At 46.0% G+C, this 12,500-nt stretch overlaps 2 protein-coding genes across 2 annotated transcripts in view; both read right to left on the minus strand.

Annotated features, from left to right (window-relative positions):
* The window catches only part of LOC121306077 (histone acetyltransferase p300-like), a 456,244-nt gene that overhangs the window by 284,958 nt on the left and 158,786 nt on the right, over window positions 1-12,500 (minus strand).
* The window catches only part of grap2a (GRB2 related adaptor protein 2a), an 8,483-nt gene continuing 1,487 nt past the window's right edge, over window positions 5,505-12,500 (minus strand). Inside the window, exons 2-8 of the mRNA XM_041237903.1 lie at window positions 11,834-11,935; window positions 10,584-10,675; window positions 9,987-10,106; window positions 8,154-8,319; window positions 7,527-7,610; window positions 6,970-7,071; window positions 5,505-5,878 (exon numbers count right to left, since the gene is read on the minus strand). Coding sequence (XP_041093837.1) covers window positions 5,699-5,878; window positions 6,970-7,071; window positions 7,527-7,610; window positions 8,154-8,319; window positions 9,987-10,106; window positions 10,584-10,675; window positions 11,834-11,911 — 822 coding nt within the window. The 5' untranslated portion in view covers window positions 11,912-11,935 and the 3' untranslated portion in view covers window positions 5,505-5,698. The remainder of the gene's footprint in view (window positions 5,879-6,969; window positions 7,072-7,526; window positions 7,611-8,153; window positions 8,320-9,986; window positions 10,107-10,583; window positions 10,676-11,833; window positions 11,936-12,500) is intronic.

Below are 12,500 nucleotides of genomic sequence, written 5' to 3' on the forward strand. Positions count from 1 at the left end.
CCGGCCAGCCGATATCCAGAGGCGGGACCTCGGTGTCGGACTGCTGCGGCCAGTACGTGGACTGGACCTCGGTGTCGGTCCGGGCGGCCGTCCCGTTCTCCGCTCGCTCTTCCTCGCCCCGGTCATCGCGGCGCTTCCAGCTCTTGTGGAGTTTCTTCCTCTCCTTGGCCGAGAGAAACTCTCGGATGTTTCCCGTCTTGGCGGAGAGGCGAAACGCGGCGTCTCCGTGTTGCAGGAGCTGCTCCACGGCACAGCGCTGCTCCTCGCTGTAGTAAAACTCCGGATCGGACTCGGAGACTTTCACGTTAACGTGTTCGTCTTCCACGCATTGCAGCTGGGAATCGGCCATCTGCTCCCTTGCAATGACTTTATTAATTGATTGTTTTTTTAATTAGATTTTTTCCCGACCCCGTATAAAAACTAAATCCGACTCTTACCTGTGCGACAGGTAAGGCTGCGAGGGCGGGGTTTCGGGAGGAGGAGGGGGGGGGAGTGGTTAGGAACGCTTCCTTCGCCCAATCCTCAGCCAGAGTTCCATAGAGAGGCGTGGTTAGAACGGCATGAGGGCGGGGTCTCGCAGTTCCACGTGTCACTGTTTGAGAGAGTCGAGAGAGTTCGGGCTTTAAAAATGAAAAAGTGATTCATCTTTCACTTTTGGTTTTGCAATTTCGCTCTTAACATTATTCGGCCAGTGATCCTGTTAATAAAGCTAATAAGAGGTGAGAGAATGGATTTTAAAGATGGTCAGCGCTCCTTTAAAGGGAGGGGTCAGTGATCCTGTTAATAAAGCTAATAAGAGGTGAGAGAATGGATTTTAAAGATGGTCAGCGCTCCTTTAAAGGGAGGGGTCAGTGATCCTGTTAATAAAGCTAATAAGAGGTGAGAGAATGGATTTTAAAGATGGTCAGCGCTCCTTTAAAGGGAGGGGCCAGTGATCCTGTTAATAAAGCTAATAAGAGGTGAGAGAATGGATTTTAAAGATGGTCAGCGCTCCTTTAAAGGGAGGGGCCAGTGATCCTGTTAATAAAGCTAATAAGAGGTGAGAGAATGGATTTTAAAGATGGTCAGCGCTCCTTTAAAGGGAGGGGCCAGTGATCCTGTTAATAAAGCTAATAAGAGCTGAGAGATGTAAAATGATTAGCACACCTTTATAATCTTGTTACTCATTTCTGCTTAGTTCTGTGTTTTGCTTGTCGGTGCCCAAGGCAAGTCTTTTAAGGAAGAAGTCTTTTAAGATGAGAAGGGCAAGCTGCTTGTCTTGTTTTTTACGTTAATTATGCATCCTCGTAATCACACTGAGCCAAGTTTGAACTCAAACGCACATTCTTCCAAACACTATTCTGAGATCCTTACAAGAAGTAGAATTGTAAAGCACCGAGAGGTCTGGTAAAGCATAGGGAAGCATTGTAAAGCACAGAGAGGTCTGGTAAAGCACAGGGAAGCATTGTAAAGCACAGAGAGGTCTGGTAAAGCATAGGGAAGCATTGTAAAGCACAGAGAGGTCTGGTAAAGCACAGGGAAGCATTGTAAAGCACAGAGAGGTCTGGTAAAGCATAGAGAAGCATTGTAAAGCACAGAGAGGTCTGGTAAAGCATAGGGAAGCATTGTAAAGCACAGAGAGGTCTGGTAAAGCATAGGGAAGCATTGTAAAGCACAGAGAGGTCTGGTAAAGCATAGGGAAGCATTGTAAAGCACAGAGAGGTCTGGTAAAGCATAGGGAAGCATTGTAAAGCACAGAGAGGTCTGGTAAAGCACAGGGAAGCATTGTAAAGCACAGAGAGGTCTGGTAAAGCACAGGGAAGCATTGTAAAGCACAGAGAGGTCTGGTAAAGCACAGGGAAGCATTGTAAAGCACAGAGAGGTCTGGTAAAGCACAGGGAAGCATTCCATTTCGGTTCTATGAAATATCACGGTAAATTCCAGCTGGCTTCAACATCGTTATTTATGACAGGGTCACGTTGTTATGGCAACAGACAGCCAGTTCGACTGGTTATTTTGCCCCCCCTGGTTATTACGATTCTGAGGATTTCGTCAGCTGTCACATTATTTCTAATATTCTTACCAGGAAATAATATATATATATATATATATATATATATATATATATATATATATATATATATATATATATATATATATATATATAATGTTTGCACAAAAATAAACTATATAAACATAATTTAGATATTGTATTATTTAACATCGTGATGTAATCAAAGAACCAAATACAAAATTATATCGCTAAAAAAAATCTATACAACACAATGTCAGTCCAGTAGTATAATTTTCCAATAGGGAACATTATTCAGCAGCTTTCATTGGACTCTATGAAGCTGAATCAGTTCATTCTATATAGAGGGGGTGGAATTCAATATGTTAACAAGGGAACATTATTCAGCAGCTTTCACTGGACTCTATGAAGCTGAATCAGTTCATTCTATATAGAGGGGGTGCAATTCAATATGTTAACAAGGGAACATTATTCAGCAGCTTTCACTGGACTCTATGAAGCTGAATCAGTTCATTCTATATAGAGGGGGTGCAATTCAATATGTTAACAAGGGAACATTATTCAGCAGCTTTCACTGGACTCTATGAAGCTGAGGGAGTTCATTCTATATAGAGGGGGTGCAATTCAATATGTTAACAAGGGAACATTATTCAGCAGCTTTCACTGGACTCTATGAAGCTGAATCAGTTCATTCTATATAGAGGGGGTGCAATTCAATATGTTAACAAGGGAACATTATTCAGCAGCTTTCACTGGACTCTATGTAGCTGCCAGCAAGTTCATTCTACAGGGAGACTTTGGCTACAGAACTCGTGCGCACATTATAATGCCTTATTTCAAAGCTGAAATGTTATTTATTTTTACGTGCCTCTATTTAGTTGCTCTTTTTGAGTTCACAGCTTAACACAATCCGGAGAAGAAGCAGAAAGTGGAGGTTTGAGAGCTTCAGGTTATATTTCAATGTTTTTATTTTATTTAAAAAATAGAATGATTAAAAACTTTAGAATTCTTTGTGTTTGATTGTAAAGAAGAGAATGGATCTGTATCGCTTGTGAAACGAGACCCACAGCAGTAAAGAACTACATGCTCCCAGTATGCCTCTACAATGGTAGCACAAGTAGAGGGCATGCTGGGAGCTCGTAGTCCTAGCCAGCAAGTTCATTCTACAGGGAGACTTTGGCTACAGAACTCGTGCGCACATTATAATGCCTTATTTCAAAGCTGAAATGTTATTTATTTTTGCGTGCCTCTATTTCGTTGCTCTTTTTGAGTTCACAGCTTAACACAATCCGGAGAAGAAGCAGAAAGTGGAGGTTTGAGAGCTTCAGGTTATATTTCAATGTTTTTATTTTATTTAAAAAATAGAATGATTAAAAACAGTTTAGAATTCTTTGTGTTTGATTGTAAAGAAGAGAATGGATTTAATCTGGAAAAACAAACAAGCAGACAGGCAGACAGCGGCACTGCAATGGCTCTGTATTACACTACAATGGTAGCACAAGTATAGGGCAGCTGCAATGGGGTGAGGCTGGTAGAATGGGACCCCAGTGTGCTCACTATACCCTCAATGATCTTCAATGAGAGACAGGCAGACAGCGGCACTGCAATGGCTCTGTATTACACTACAATGGTAGCACAAGTATAGGGCAGCTGCAATGGGGTGAGGCTGGTAGAATGGGACCCCAGTGTGCTCACTATACCCTCAATGATCTTCAAAATATATATAAACAGGTCTTTTTTGGCACTTGTTATAAAATAAATTATAATTTAAAAAAGAGACAAAGTTTCATAATAATTGCATAAAGTGATAGATTTTAATAGAAATAAGCGAGTGTGGTTGCCATGTCGACAGCCCATAAATACCCCCAGCCTTCGTGTTTTTGTTTTTTTTTCAAATCCACACTTTCCCTTGTGAAAGAAACCGACACGATGCTCTTCTGAGCAAAAACAATTCTTACAAAACTATACACATCCAGCTCCAATACATGATCGTAATAAAGCAGAGTATTTTCAAATACAGTAGGAGCTTATTTATATACAAAAAAAAGATAAAACAGCAATATTTTTTGTTCGAGTGCAAAACTCTCTTTCTTTCCCTGAGTTTTTTTTTTTTTTGGAAAAGCTTCTTGTGGATTTGCTTCGTCTCAACGCTTTGCTCTCCTGACTCGTTTAAAGCCGTTTCTCTCCGGTCAGTGTGATCGGTTCTCGTTTCCTCTGATAGAGTTCGGATCGTTGTTTAAAAGCTTTGAGGTGCTTTGAGCATGCCTGGAGAATCCTAACAGCCAGGCAGCCTTCCCTCCCTCCAATCAGATCCTGTGATGAGAGCTCAGCCAGCCCCGCCCACTCTCTCCTCTCTCTCTCTCTCTCTCTCTGTTTGGATAAAATGCAGAGTGGGCGGGGCTGGCTGAAGAGGTTGCCCGGTAACAGCAGGGGGAGTTCTGTGCGGGCCGGCGATTAAGATTCTCCAGGCGAGGCGAGGAGATGGATTGTAAAAAAAAACTAAAACAAATTATTAAAATTAAAATGAGGTTTTGAAATTTGTGGCCTGACTAGAGCTCTCAGAATCACGTCTAAACTCTACAGCGACCATTAACCTGACACTCTGCCCCCTAGTGGACGGTACTAAAAAACCCATTAGAACTCAGAACCATGTCTAAATTCTATTGACCATTAACCAGCAACACACTGCCCCCTAGTGGACGACACACTGCATAACACACAATTAAAATCTTCATTAGAGCACCTCAGAATGGTGTCTAAACTCTAAATCAGGAAACACCACACAGTGGAAATATTATCAACCTGCCCCCCCCCACTTCCTGTAACACACTGCCCCCTAGCGATGTAAGATATATAACAGGAGGAGAAGCACGGTCCTTATATTTATATACACACACACACACACACTAGGGGGCAGTGTGTCGAGACAGGATTGTTGAAAGCTCTGTCAAGGCCACAGGTGTAAAAATAATAATTATAATAATAAAAACTGAAGGGGCTGAAGGACGTTCTCAGCTTGCTTGCAGGAAGCCTGTGACGCTTTGACTTCGGAGCTCAGCGGTGTAATCTGGGAGGGGGAGGGGGAGGTCGTGTTATGGTGGAAAGCGTGTGTCAGTCAATTGAAGAAGCAGCTGAAGGGGGTGGGGTTAATTGCAGCCCCCGGGGCAGCTGGGAGCAGCAGGACCTGCAACATCGATCCGTTAACCTGAGCGTACCGCCAGCCTGATTATAATCTGCAAGAACCCCACAGCTTTGCATTACACGACAAGAAACTTTATCAATTCAAACCACAAGACACCGAGAGAGACTTCTAGTGGAAACATTTGCCATTGAATTCACACTGAAGACACTGAGAGAGACTTCTAGTGGAAACGTTTGCCATTGAATTCACACTGAAGACACTGAGAGAGACTTCTAGTGGAAACGTTTGCCATTGAATTCACACTGAAGACACTGAGAGAGACTTCTAGTGGAAACGTTTGCCATTGAATTCACACTGAAGACACTGAGAGAGACTTCTAGTGGAAACGTTAGGCACTGAATTGATAAAGTTTATTTTTGTATTTCTCCAGCGAATGGAAGTCCACTGAAATCTAACGGAAATCGCTTTGGTCAGCTTCTGCTGCTTTCAACCCAATGGTGCGTAATTCTCAGTTTCCTGTCATTGGCTGGCCGGCCCCAGTGATGTCACAATGGAGTGATGTAATTGGAGGGGAAGAGCCCCGTCTGGCCTCTCAGGCGACCTCGCCACCAGGCAGAGTCCGATTGGTCAAGCACCTCGATGACATCGCCAGCACGGAACCCCAGCTCGTCACTCTCCTCCGCTATGAAGTCGTAGAGACCCCGAACACGCAAACCACCAGAGCACTGAGGAGAGAGAGAGAGAGGAGAGGAGAGGGGGAGAGAGAAAGATTTTGTAAGCAGCTCTGTGCTTTACAATGCTTCCCTATGCTTTACCAGACCTCTCTGTGCTTTACAATGCTTCCCTGTGCTTTACCAGACCTCTCTGTGCTTTACAATGCTTCCCTGTGCTTTACCAGACCTCTCTGTGCTTTACAATGCTTCCCTGTGCTTTACCAGACCTCTCTGTGCTTTACAATGCTTCCCTATGCTTTACCAGACCTCTCTGTGCTTTACAATGCTTCCCTGTGCTTTACCAGACCTCTCTGTGCTTTACAATGCTTCCCTGTGCTTTACCAGACCTCTCTGTGCTTTACAATGCTTCCCTATGCTTTACCAGACCTCTCTGTGCTTTACAATGCTTCCCTATGCTTTACCACACCTCTCTGTGCTTTACAATGCTTCCCTATGCTTTACCAGACCTCTCTGTGCTTTACAATGCTTCCCTATGCTTTACCAGACCTCTCTGTGCTTTACAATGCTTCCCTATGCTTTACCAGACCTCTCTGTGCTTTACAATGCTTCCCTATGCTTTACCAGACCTCTCTGTGCTTTACAATGCTTCCCTATGCTTTACCAGACCTCTCTGTGCTTTACAATGCTTCCCTATGCTTTACCAGACCTCTCTGTGCTTTACAATGCTTCCCTGTGCTTTACCAGACCTCTCTGTGCTTTACAATGCTTCCCTATGCTTTACCAGACCTCTCTGTGCTTTACAATGCTTCCCTATGCTTTACCAGACCTCTCTGTGCTTTACAATGCTTCCCTGTGCTTTACCAGACCTCTCTGTGCTTTACAATGCTTCCCTATGCTTTACCAGACCTCTCTGTGCTTTACAATGCTTCCCTGTGCTTTACCAGACCTCTCTGTGCTTTACAATGCTTCCCTGTGCTTTACCAGACCTCTCTGTGCTTTACAATGCTTCCCTGTGCTTTACCAGACCTCTCTGTGCTTTACAATGCTTCCCTGTGCTTTACCAGACCTCTCTGTGCTTTACAATGCTTCCACTTCTAACCCAGTTCACCGACTCTATCAGACAGTCTCTCGTTGTTGTTTACCTGGGGGGGGTCAGACTGTCGTCTGGGTGGGGGGGGCAAGCCACTGGAATTCCCAAAGCCCCCCCCAGTCTGGGCTCTCTCCTCCAGGCTGCCTCTTTTCATCTGAGGGGGAAAAAATAACACTGAAAAGGGAGACTTGTGTGTTTGTGTGTGTGTGTGTGTGCGCGCGTGTCAGCCTTCCCCATTCCACTCAGATCATGTGACACCCTGTTTAGCTAGCCCCGCCCACTCTGCAAGGCATCCCCAGGCAGAGAGAGTGGGTGGGGCTGGCAGAGCTGTCTCACAGGATCTGTGTGGAGATGACAGCCAGTTAAGATTCCCCGGGCGAGCTTCTCAAAGACAGATGAAAAGCAGATTTTTAAAATCATACAAAGTCAATATCAAAGGAACTCTGAACCGCTTGGCATGACTGAAGCAATTCAAGCTTGATCAGCCCCCAGTGTGTCTAGGAAACAAGCTCAGGTGTGTCTTATTATTAAACTCCTAGTGAAAGCAGGACTGGATCGCACTGCTGTGCAGCAGGAGTCTGATTCCCAGCCCTTTGATGAGGGGGTTACCTGGTGTGTGACGGGGATCTCAGACTGCCGTCTCTGGGTCGGTGGAGCGCTTTCAAACCTCTCCTCCAAACTCCCTCGCTTCCCCTGTGAACACAGAGAGGAACACTGAGGGTGGTAGCACAAGTAAAGGGCAGCTGCAATGGGGTGAGGCTGGTAGAATGGGACCACAGTCTGCTCACTATACCCTCAATGATCTTACAATGCTTCCCTGTACTTTACCAGACCTCTCTGTGCTTTACAATGCTTTCCTATGCTTTACCAGACCTATCTGTGCTTTACAATGCTTCCCTATGCTTTACCAGACCTCTCTGTGCTTTACAATGCTTTCCTATGCTTTACCAGACCTCTCTGTGCTTTACAATGCTTCCCTATGCTTTACCAGACCTCTCTGTGCTTTACAATGCTTCCCTGTGCTTTACCAGACCTCTCTGTGCTTTACAATGCTTCCCTATGCTTTACCAGACCTCTCTGTGCTTTACAATGCTTCCCTGTGCTTTACCAGTAACAGTGAATATTTCACAGGGTCAGTGAAGGGGGGGGGGGGGGCAGGCTGGGCTAAGCTGGTAAGGCTCTGCAGGTGATATCCGAGGGGGGGGGGGTCCCGGTTTCTGAATTTGATCCCGGTACCTCCTCTCTGGTCCCGTCCACTAAGAAGATCTGCTTCTGCTTGGAGATGGAGGTCATCTTGTAGAACTCCACCAGCTGGTTTAAAGAAGGGAATTTCTCAGTCCACAGAAAGTAGCTTCCTTTGCCGTCCTTCATGACCTTGAAGTGCTGGACGTCCGTTTCATGTCTGGAAGGAGAAGAAAAGGGAGCGGTTTTACTAATGTTACAAACGCTACTTTTTAATGCGAAAGCAAAAGCAAAAACCACGCCTCCTCTCTGAACAAACCACGCCTCCTCCCTGAACAAACCACGCCTCCTCTCTGCACTATCCACACCACTTGGAAACTCATCACCGCGCCCCCCCTGCTGGCAGAGGGGCGCAGTGCAGGCGCAGGTCACACGCCACACATTCCTTCATCTATCTATGGAAGCGCTTCTCCCGTTGTCAGGAAATAATTCTTATCCCATGCTGTCCTGAGCATGCTGGTGATCGGAGCCACGCTTGTCCTCGTCTCCACGGCGACGGGCGGATGGTCACGGACAGGCTGGTGGCTTTGAAAGGAAAACGGGACTGTGTGAAAGACAACACCGTATCAAATATATCCTGGTTGAAAGTGCCAAGGGGAAATTCAGTTAAAGGCAAGACTAGGGCGAGATTCATTCACCTCTCTGTCAATATTTACACACATTCTTGACTTAGCGCCAGCTTTTATGGGAAGAGGCAGGGCTGACAACACAGAACTGTATAATGAAATCAGTTAGAAAATTCAAGCTGTGTTTTATATATACATCCATATATATATATATCTAGATATATATATATAGAGAGAGAGAGAGAGAGAGATAGAGAGAGATGCTATCTATTGCAGAATGGTTTCTTGCTTTTCTCTCTCTCTGCTCTCCCTGTTTCTCTCTCCTCTCCCCTCCTCTCCTGATCTCTCTCTCTCTCTCCTCTCCCCCCTCTCCCCCTCTCTCTCTCCCTCTCTTTCTCTCTGTCTATTTCTCCCTCTCTCTGTTTCTTGCTCTCCCGCTCTCTCCCTCTATCTATTTCTCTCTCTTTCTATATATATATTTCTATGTGTAGTGAGGGCTCTCTTCCAGTGGTCCTCAAAGTGGATCCTCTGCTCAACACTGTCAGAAACAGCACCATATTCTCCAAGAACGCGCTCCCTTCCAAAACATTCTGACAGTCGGGAATCTGATTCACCACCAGCAGGCGCAGCAGCACAAACTCTGCAACGCTGGCGAGCTGCAAGCCTCTAGCGTAAAGAAAACGAAAACGTGTGCCCGACGTGCGCTTAAATTTAAGAAAGCTCTCATACAGCGACTGAAAGAAGGTCAGCACTTCCCTCTGAGCTTCAGAGAAGCGTCAGCTGCATGGGAACAAAAAACAGGAAGAGAGGCGCGACTTGAGCACAACACGCATCTCAGCTGCACCAGTCACCCGGGCAGATCAAATTTAACGGAGTTATTCACACTGCTGGCGAATTCGCTGATTCGTCGGTTCGTTCTCGGGGCATAGCTGATGCGTGCGACACAAACACAGCTCCGGTTTTTAGCTGACGCCCCTTATCCAGGGAGACTTGCAACTGTCACAAGATGTCACGTTGTTTTGTCCACACAGTTATCCGTTTATACAGTATAAATATATAAGTGGCAGCTGCACAAGCTGGTTGCTTGCAGGCCTTGCAATGAAAGGAAAAGTTCCTGAATGTTTTGCTGCTGTTATTTCGATACTCTGCTATCGAAAAACACGTATCTCAGCCGTGCCTTTACCAGGGGAGACCCTCGGGGACCCCTGCGCTCCCCTGGCTGTGTGACTGTATTTTGTGTTCTTAGTAAAAACGACCCCACCTGACTGATATGGAGAAGTCCCCAGGTGAGCTCTGACTGCCTCGAATCACGAAGGCTCCCACATCTCTGACCTTCAGGATCTCCTCAGCCGCCTGTCTGGTGAGGCCCTCGTGAAACCAGCTGGAGAAGAAAACGTGATCTTCAATAGCAGACAGACAAACTGACAGACAGACAGACAGACAGACAGGCAGGCAGCGGCACTGCAATGGCTCTGTATTACACTACAATGGTAGCACAAGTATAGGGCAGCTGCAATGGGGTGAGGCTGGTAGAATGGGACCACAGTGTGCTCACTATACCCTCAATGATCTTCAATGAGAGACAGGCAGACAGCGGCACTGCAATGGCTCTGTATTACACTACAATGGTAGCACAAGTATAGGGCAGCTGCAATGGGGTGAGGCTGGTAGAATGGGACCACAGTGTGCTCACTATACCCTCAATGATCTTCAATGAGAGACAGGCAGACAGCGGCACTGCAATGGCTCTGTATTACACTACAATGGTAGCACAAGTATAGGGCAGCTGCAATGGGGCGAGGCTGGTAGAATGGGACCACAGCGTGTAGCAGACAGACAGACAGTCAAACTGACTTACCCAGGGGTGCGCCTTTCGATGTAATTTCGGGGGACAAACCCTTCGTGTCCGTGCAGCTCAGCCTTAAACCAATCGTCTTGATTCCCCAAAATCTGGAAAAGAGGCACGGCCAATAAGAAACACAGCTCGCAAGACCCCGCCCCCATTCCAAAGAGTTGTAAGACAGCATCTGTATCTCACTGAAGATCTTTTCTTTTCGGCTCCTGTCGGTCTCACTCAGCCATTGAAAGGTTTTCTCTGCTTTTTCTGGAGAAAAAACGACTAGAGACCTGTGCTTGACGTCTTTCTGATGATGTGGGACAGGGTCTGACATCGGACTGGAAAGGGTTCATGTGCAAAGCGTTTTTGGATTTTGAGCGGATCTTTGCTTCGCACGCAATGCAAAGGATCGAGAGGATGTGGGGAGGAGGGTGAGAGAGAGAGAGGAAGAGGTTGCAGGAGGCAAGACGCTATGAGGACGCTCTCATCTACACACACACGGTAGAAGTCGTAGTTATTAGCAGCTCTGACAAAGACCAATCTGTGTTTTAATTTATTTTTTAACATTTCTGACCACTTTTTTAAACTTTTAAATTGCATTCCACTGCCTCAAATCTTCCTGTGTACCCGCATGGACCTCTCAGAACTACATTTCCCATCATCCTCCTGTTTGCTGGTATCACATGTACCTGCATGGACATCTCAGAACTACATTTCCCATCATCCTCCTGTTCGCTGGTAAATCCACCTCGGTTACATATGCGAGCAGGAGGATGATGGGAAATGTAGTTCCAAATTCGAAGGAATCCGGTAGATACAGTGTCATCGTTTCTTGTTGCAAACATCTTAGGGTAGTTTTGCAAATACAGTTGCAACTATAAAAATGAGGCTCGCTGGTACAGTGAGTTAGAGAAAAGGGGTCTTGATACCAGGAGGTTCAAATCCCCGGCTGGAGTCCTCCGCTGAGCGGTGTGTGTGTGTGTGTGTGTGCGTGTGTGTGTGCGTGTGTGTGTGTGGGGGACCCTGAGCGAGTCGCTTCACCTCCTTGTGCTCCGTCCTTCGGACGAGACGTCAAACAAACGAGGTCCTATTGGAAGAGACTCTGCAGCAGCAGCAGTGGTTGGTGATGCAGAGTTCACCCCCCCTAGTCTCTGGAAGTCTCTTTGGGGAAAAAGCCTCCGCTGAACGACTGGTTGGTAATAATCCTAAGCTTGCAGAAAGCCAGGATGTATTTGCGCGATGGCTGAAGTCTGTTTGGAGCTCGATTTTACCTTCAAGACGTCCCCTTTTCGGAAGCTTAGCTCGTCTTCCGCTGTGGCGTTGAAATCAAATTTCCCGACAGCCTCCATCTCAAACCCCTTCGAACCTCAAATCTACAAACCAGAGAGAGAGAGAGAGAGAGAGACATTTCTTCTGTTATGTAGAACAAGGAGGAAATCAGACTCCTGCTGCACAGCAGTATGATCACTAGGAGTTTAATAATAAGACACACCTGAGCTTGTTACCTAGACACACTGGGGGCTGATCAAGCTGGTAGCAGTGAAACCTGGACTGGATCACACTGCTGTGCAATAGGAGTCTTATTGCATTGTGAAGCACAGAGAGGTCTGGTAAAGTATAGGTAAGCATTGTAAACACAGAGAGGTCTGGTAAAGCACAGAGAGGTAAAGCACAGAGAGGTCTGGTAAAGTATAGGTAAGCATTGTAAACACAGAGAGGTCTGGTAAAGCATAGAGAAGCATTGTAAAGCACAGAGAGGTGTGGTAAAGCATAGGGAAGCATTGTAAAGCACAGAGAGGTCTGGTAAAGCACAGGGAAGCATTGTAAAGCACAGAGAGGTCTGGTAAAGCACAGGGAAGCATTGTAAAGCACAGAGAGGTCTGGTAAAGCACAGGGAAGCATTGTAAAGCACAGAGAGGTCTGGTAAAGCATAGGGAA

Source organism: Polyodon spathula, chromosome 46 (assembly GCF_017654505.1).
Source record: "Polyodon spathula isolate WHYD16114869_AA chromosome 46, ASM1765450v1, whole genome shotgun sequence".
NCBI classification, from domain to species: Eukaryota; Metazoa; Chordata; class Actinopteri; order Acipenseriformes; family Polyodontidae; genus Polyodon; species Polyodon spathula.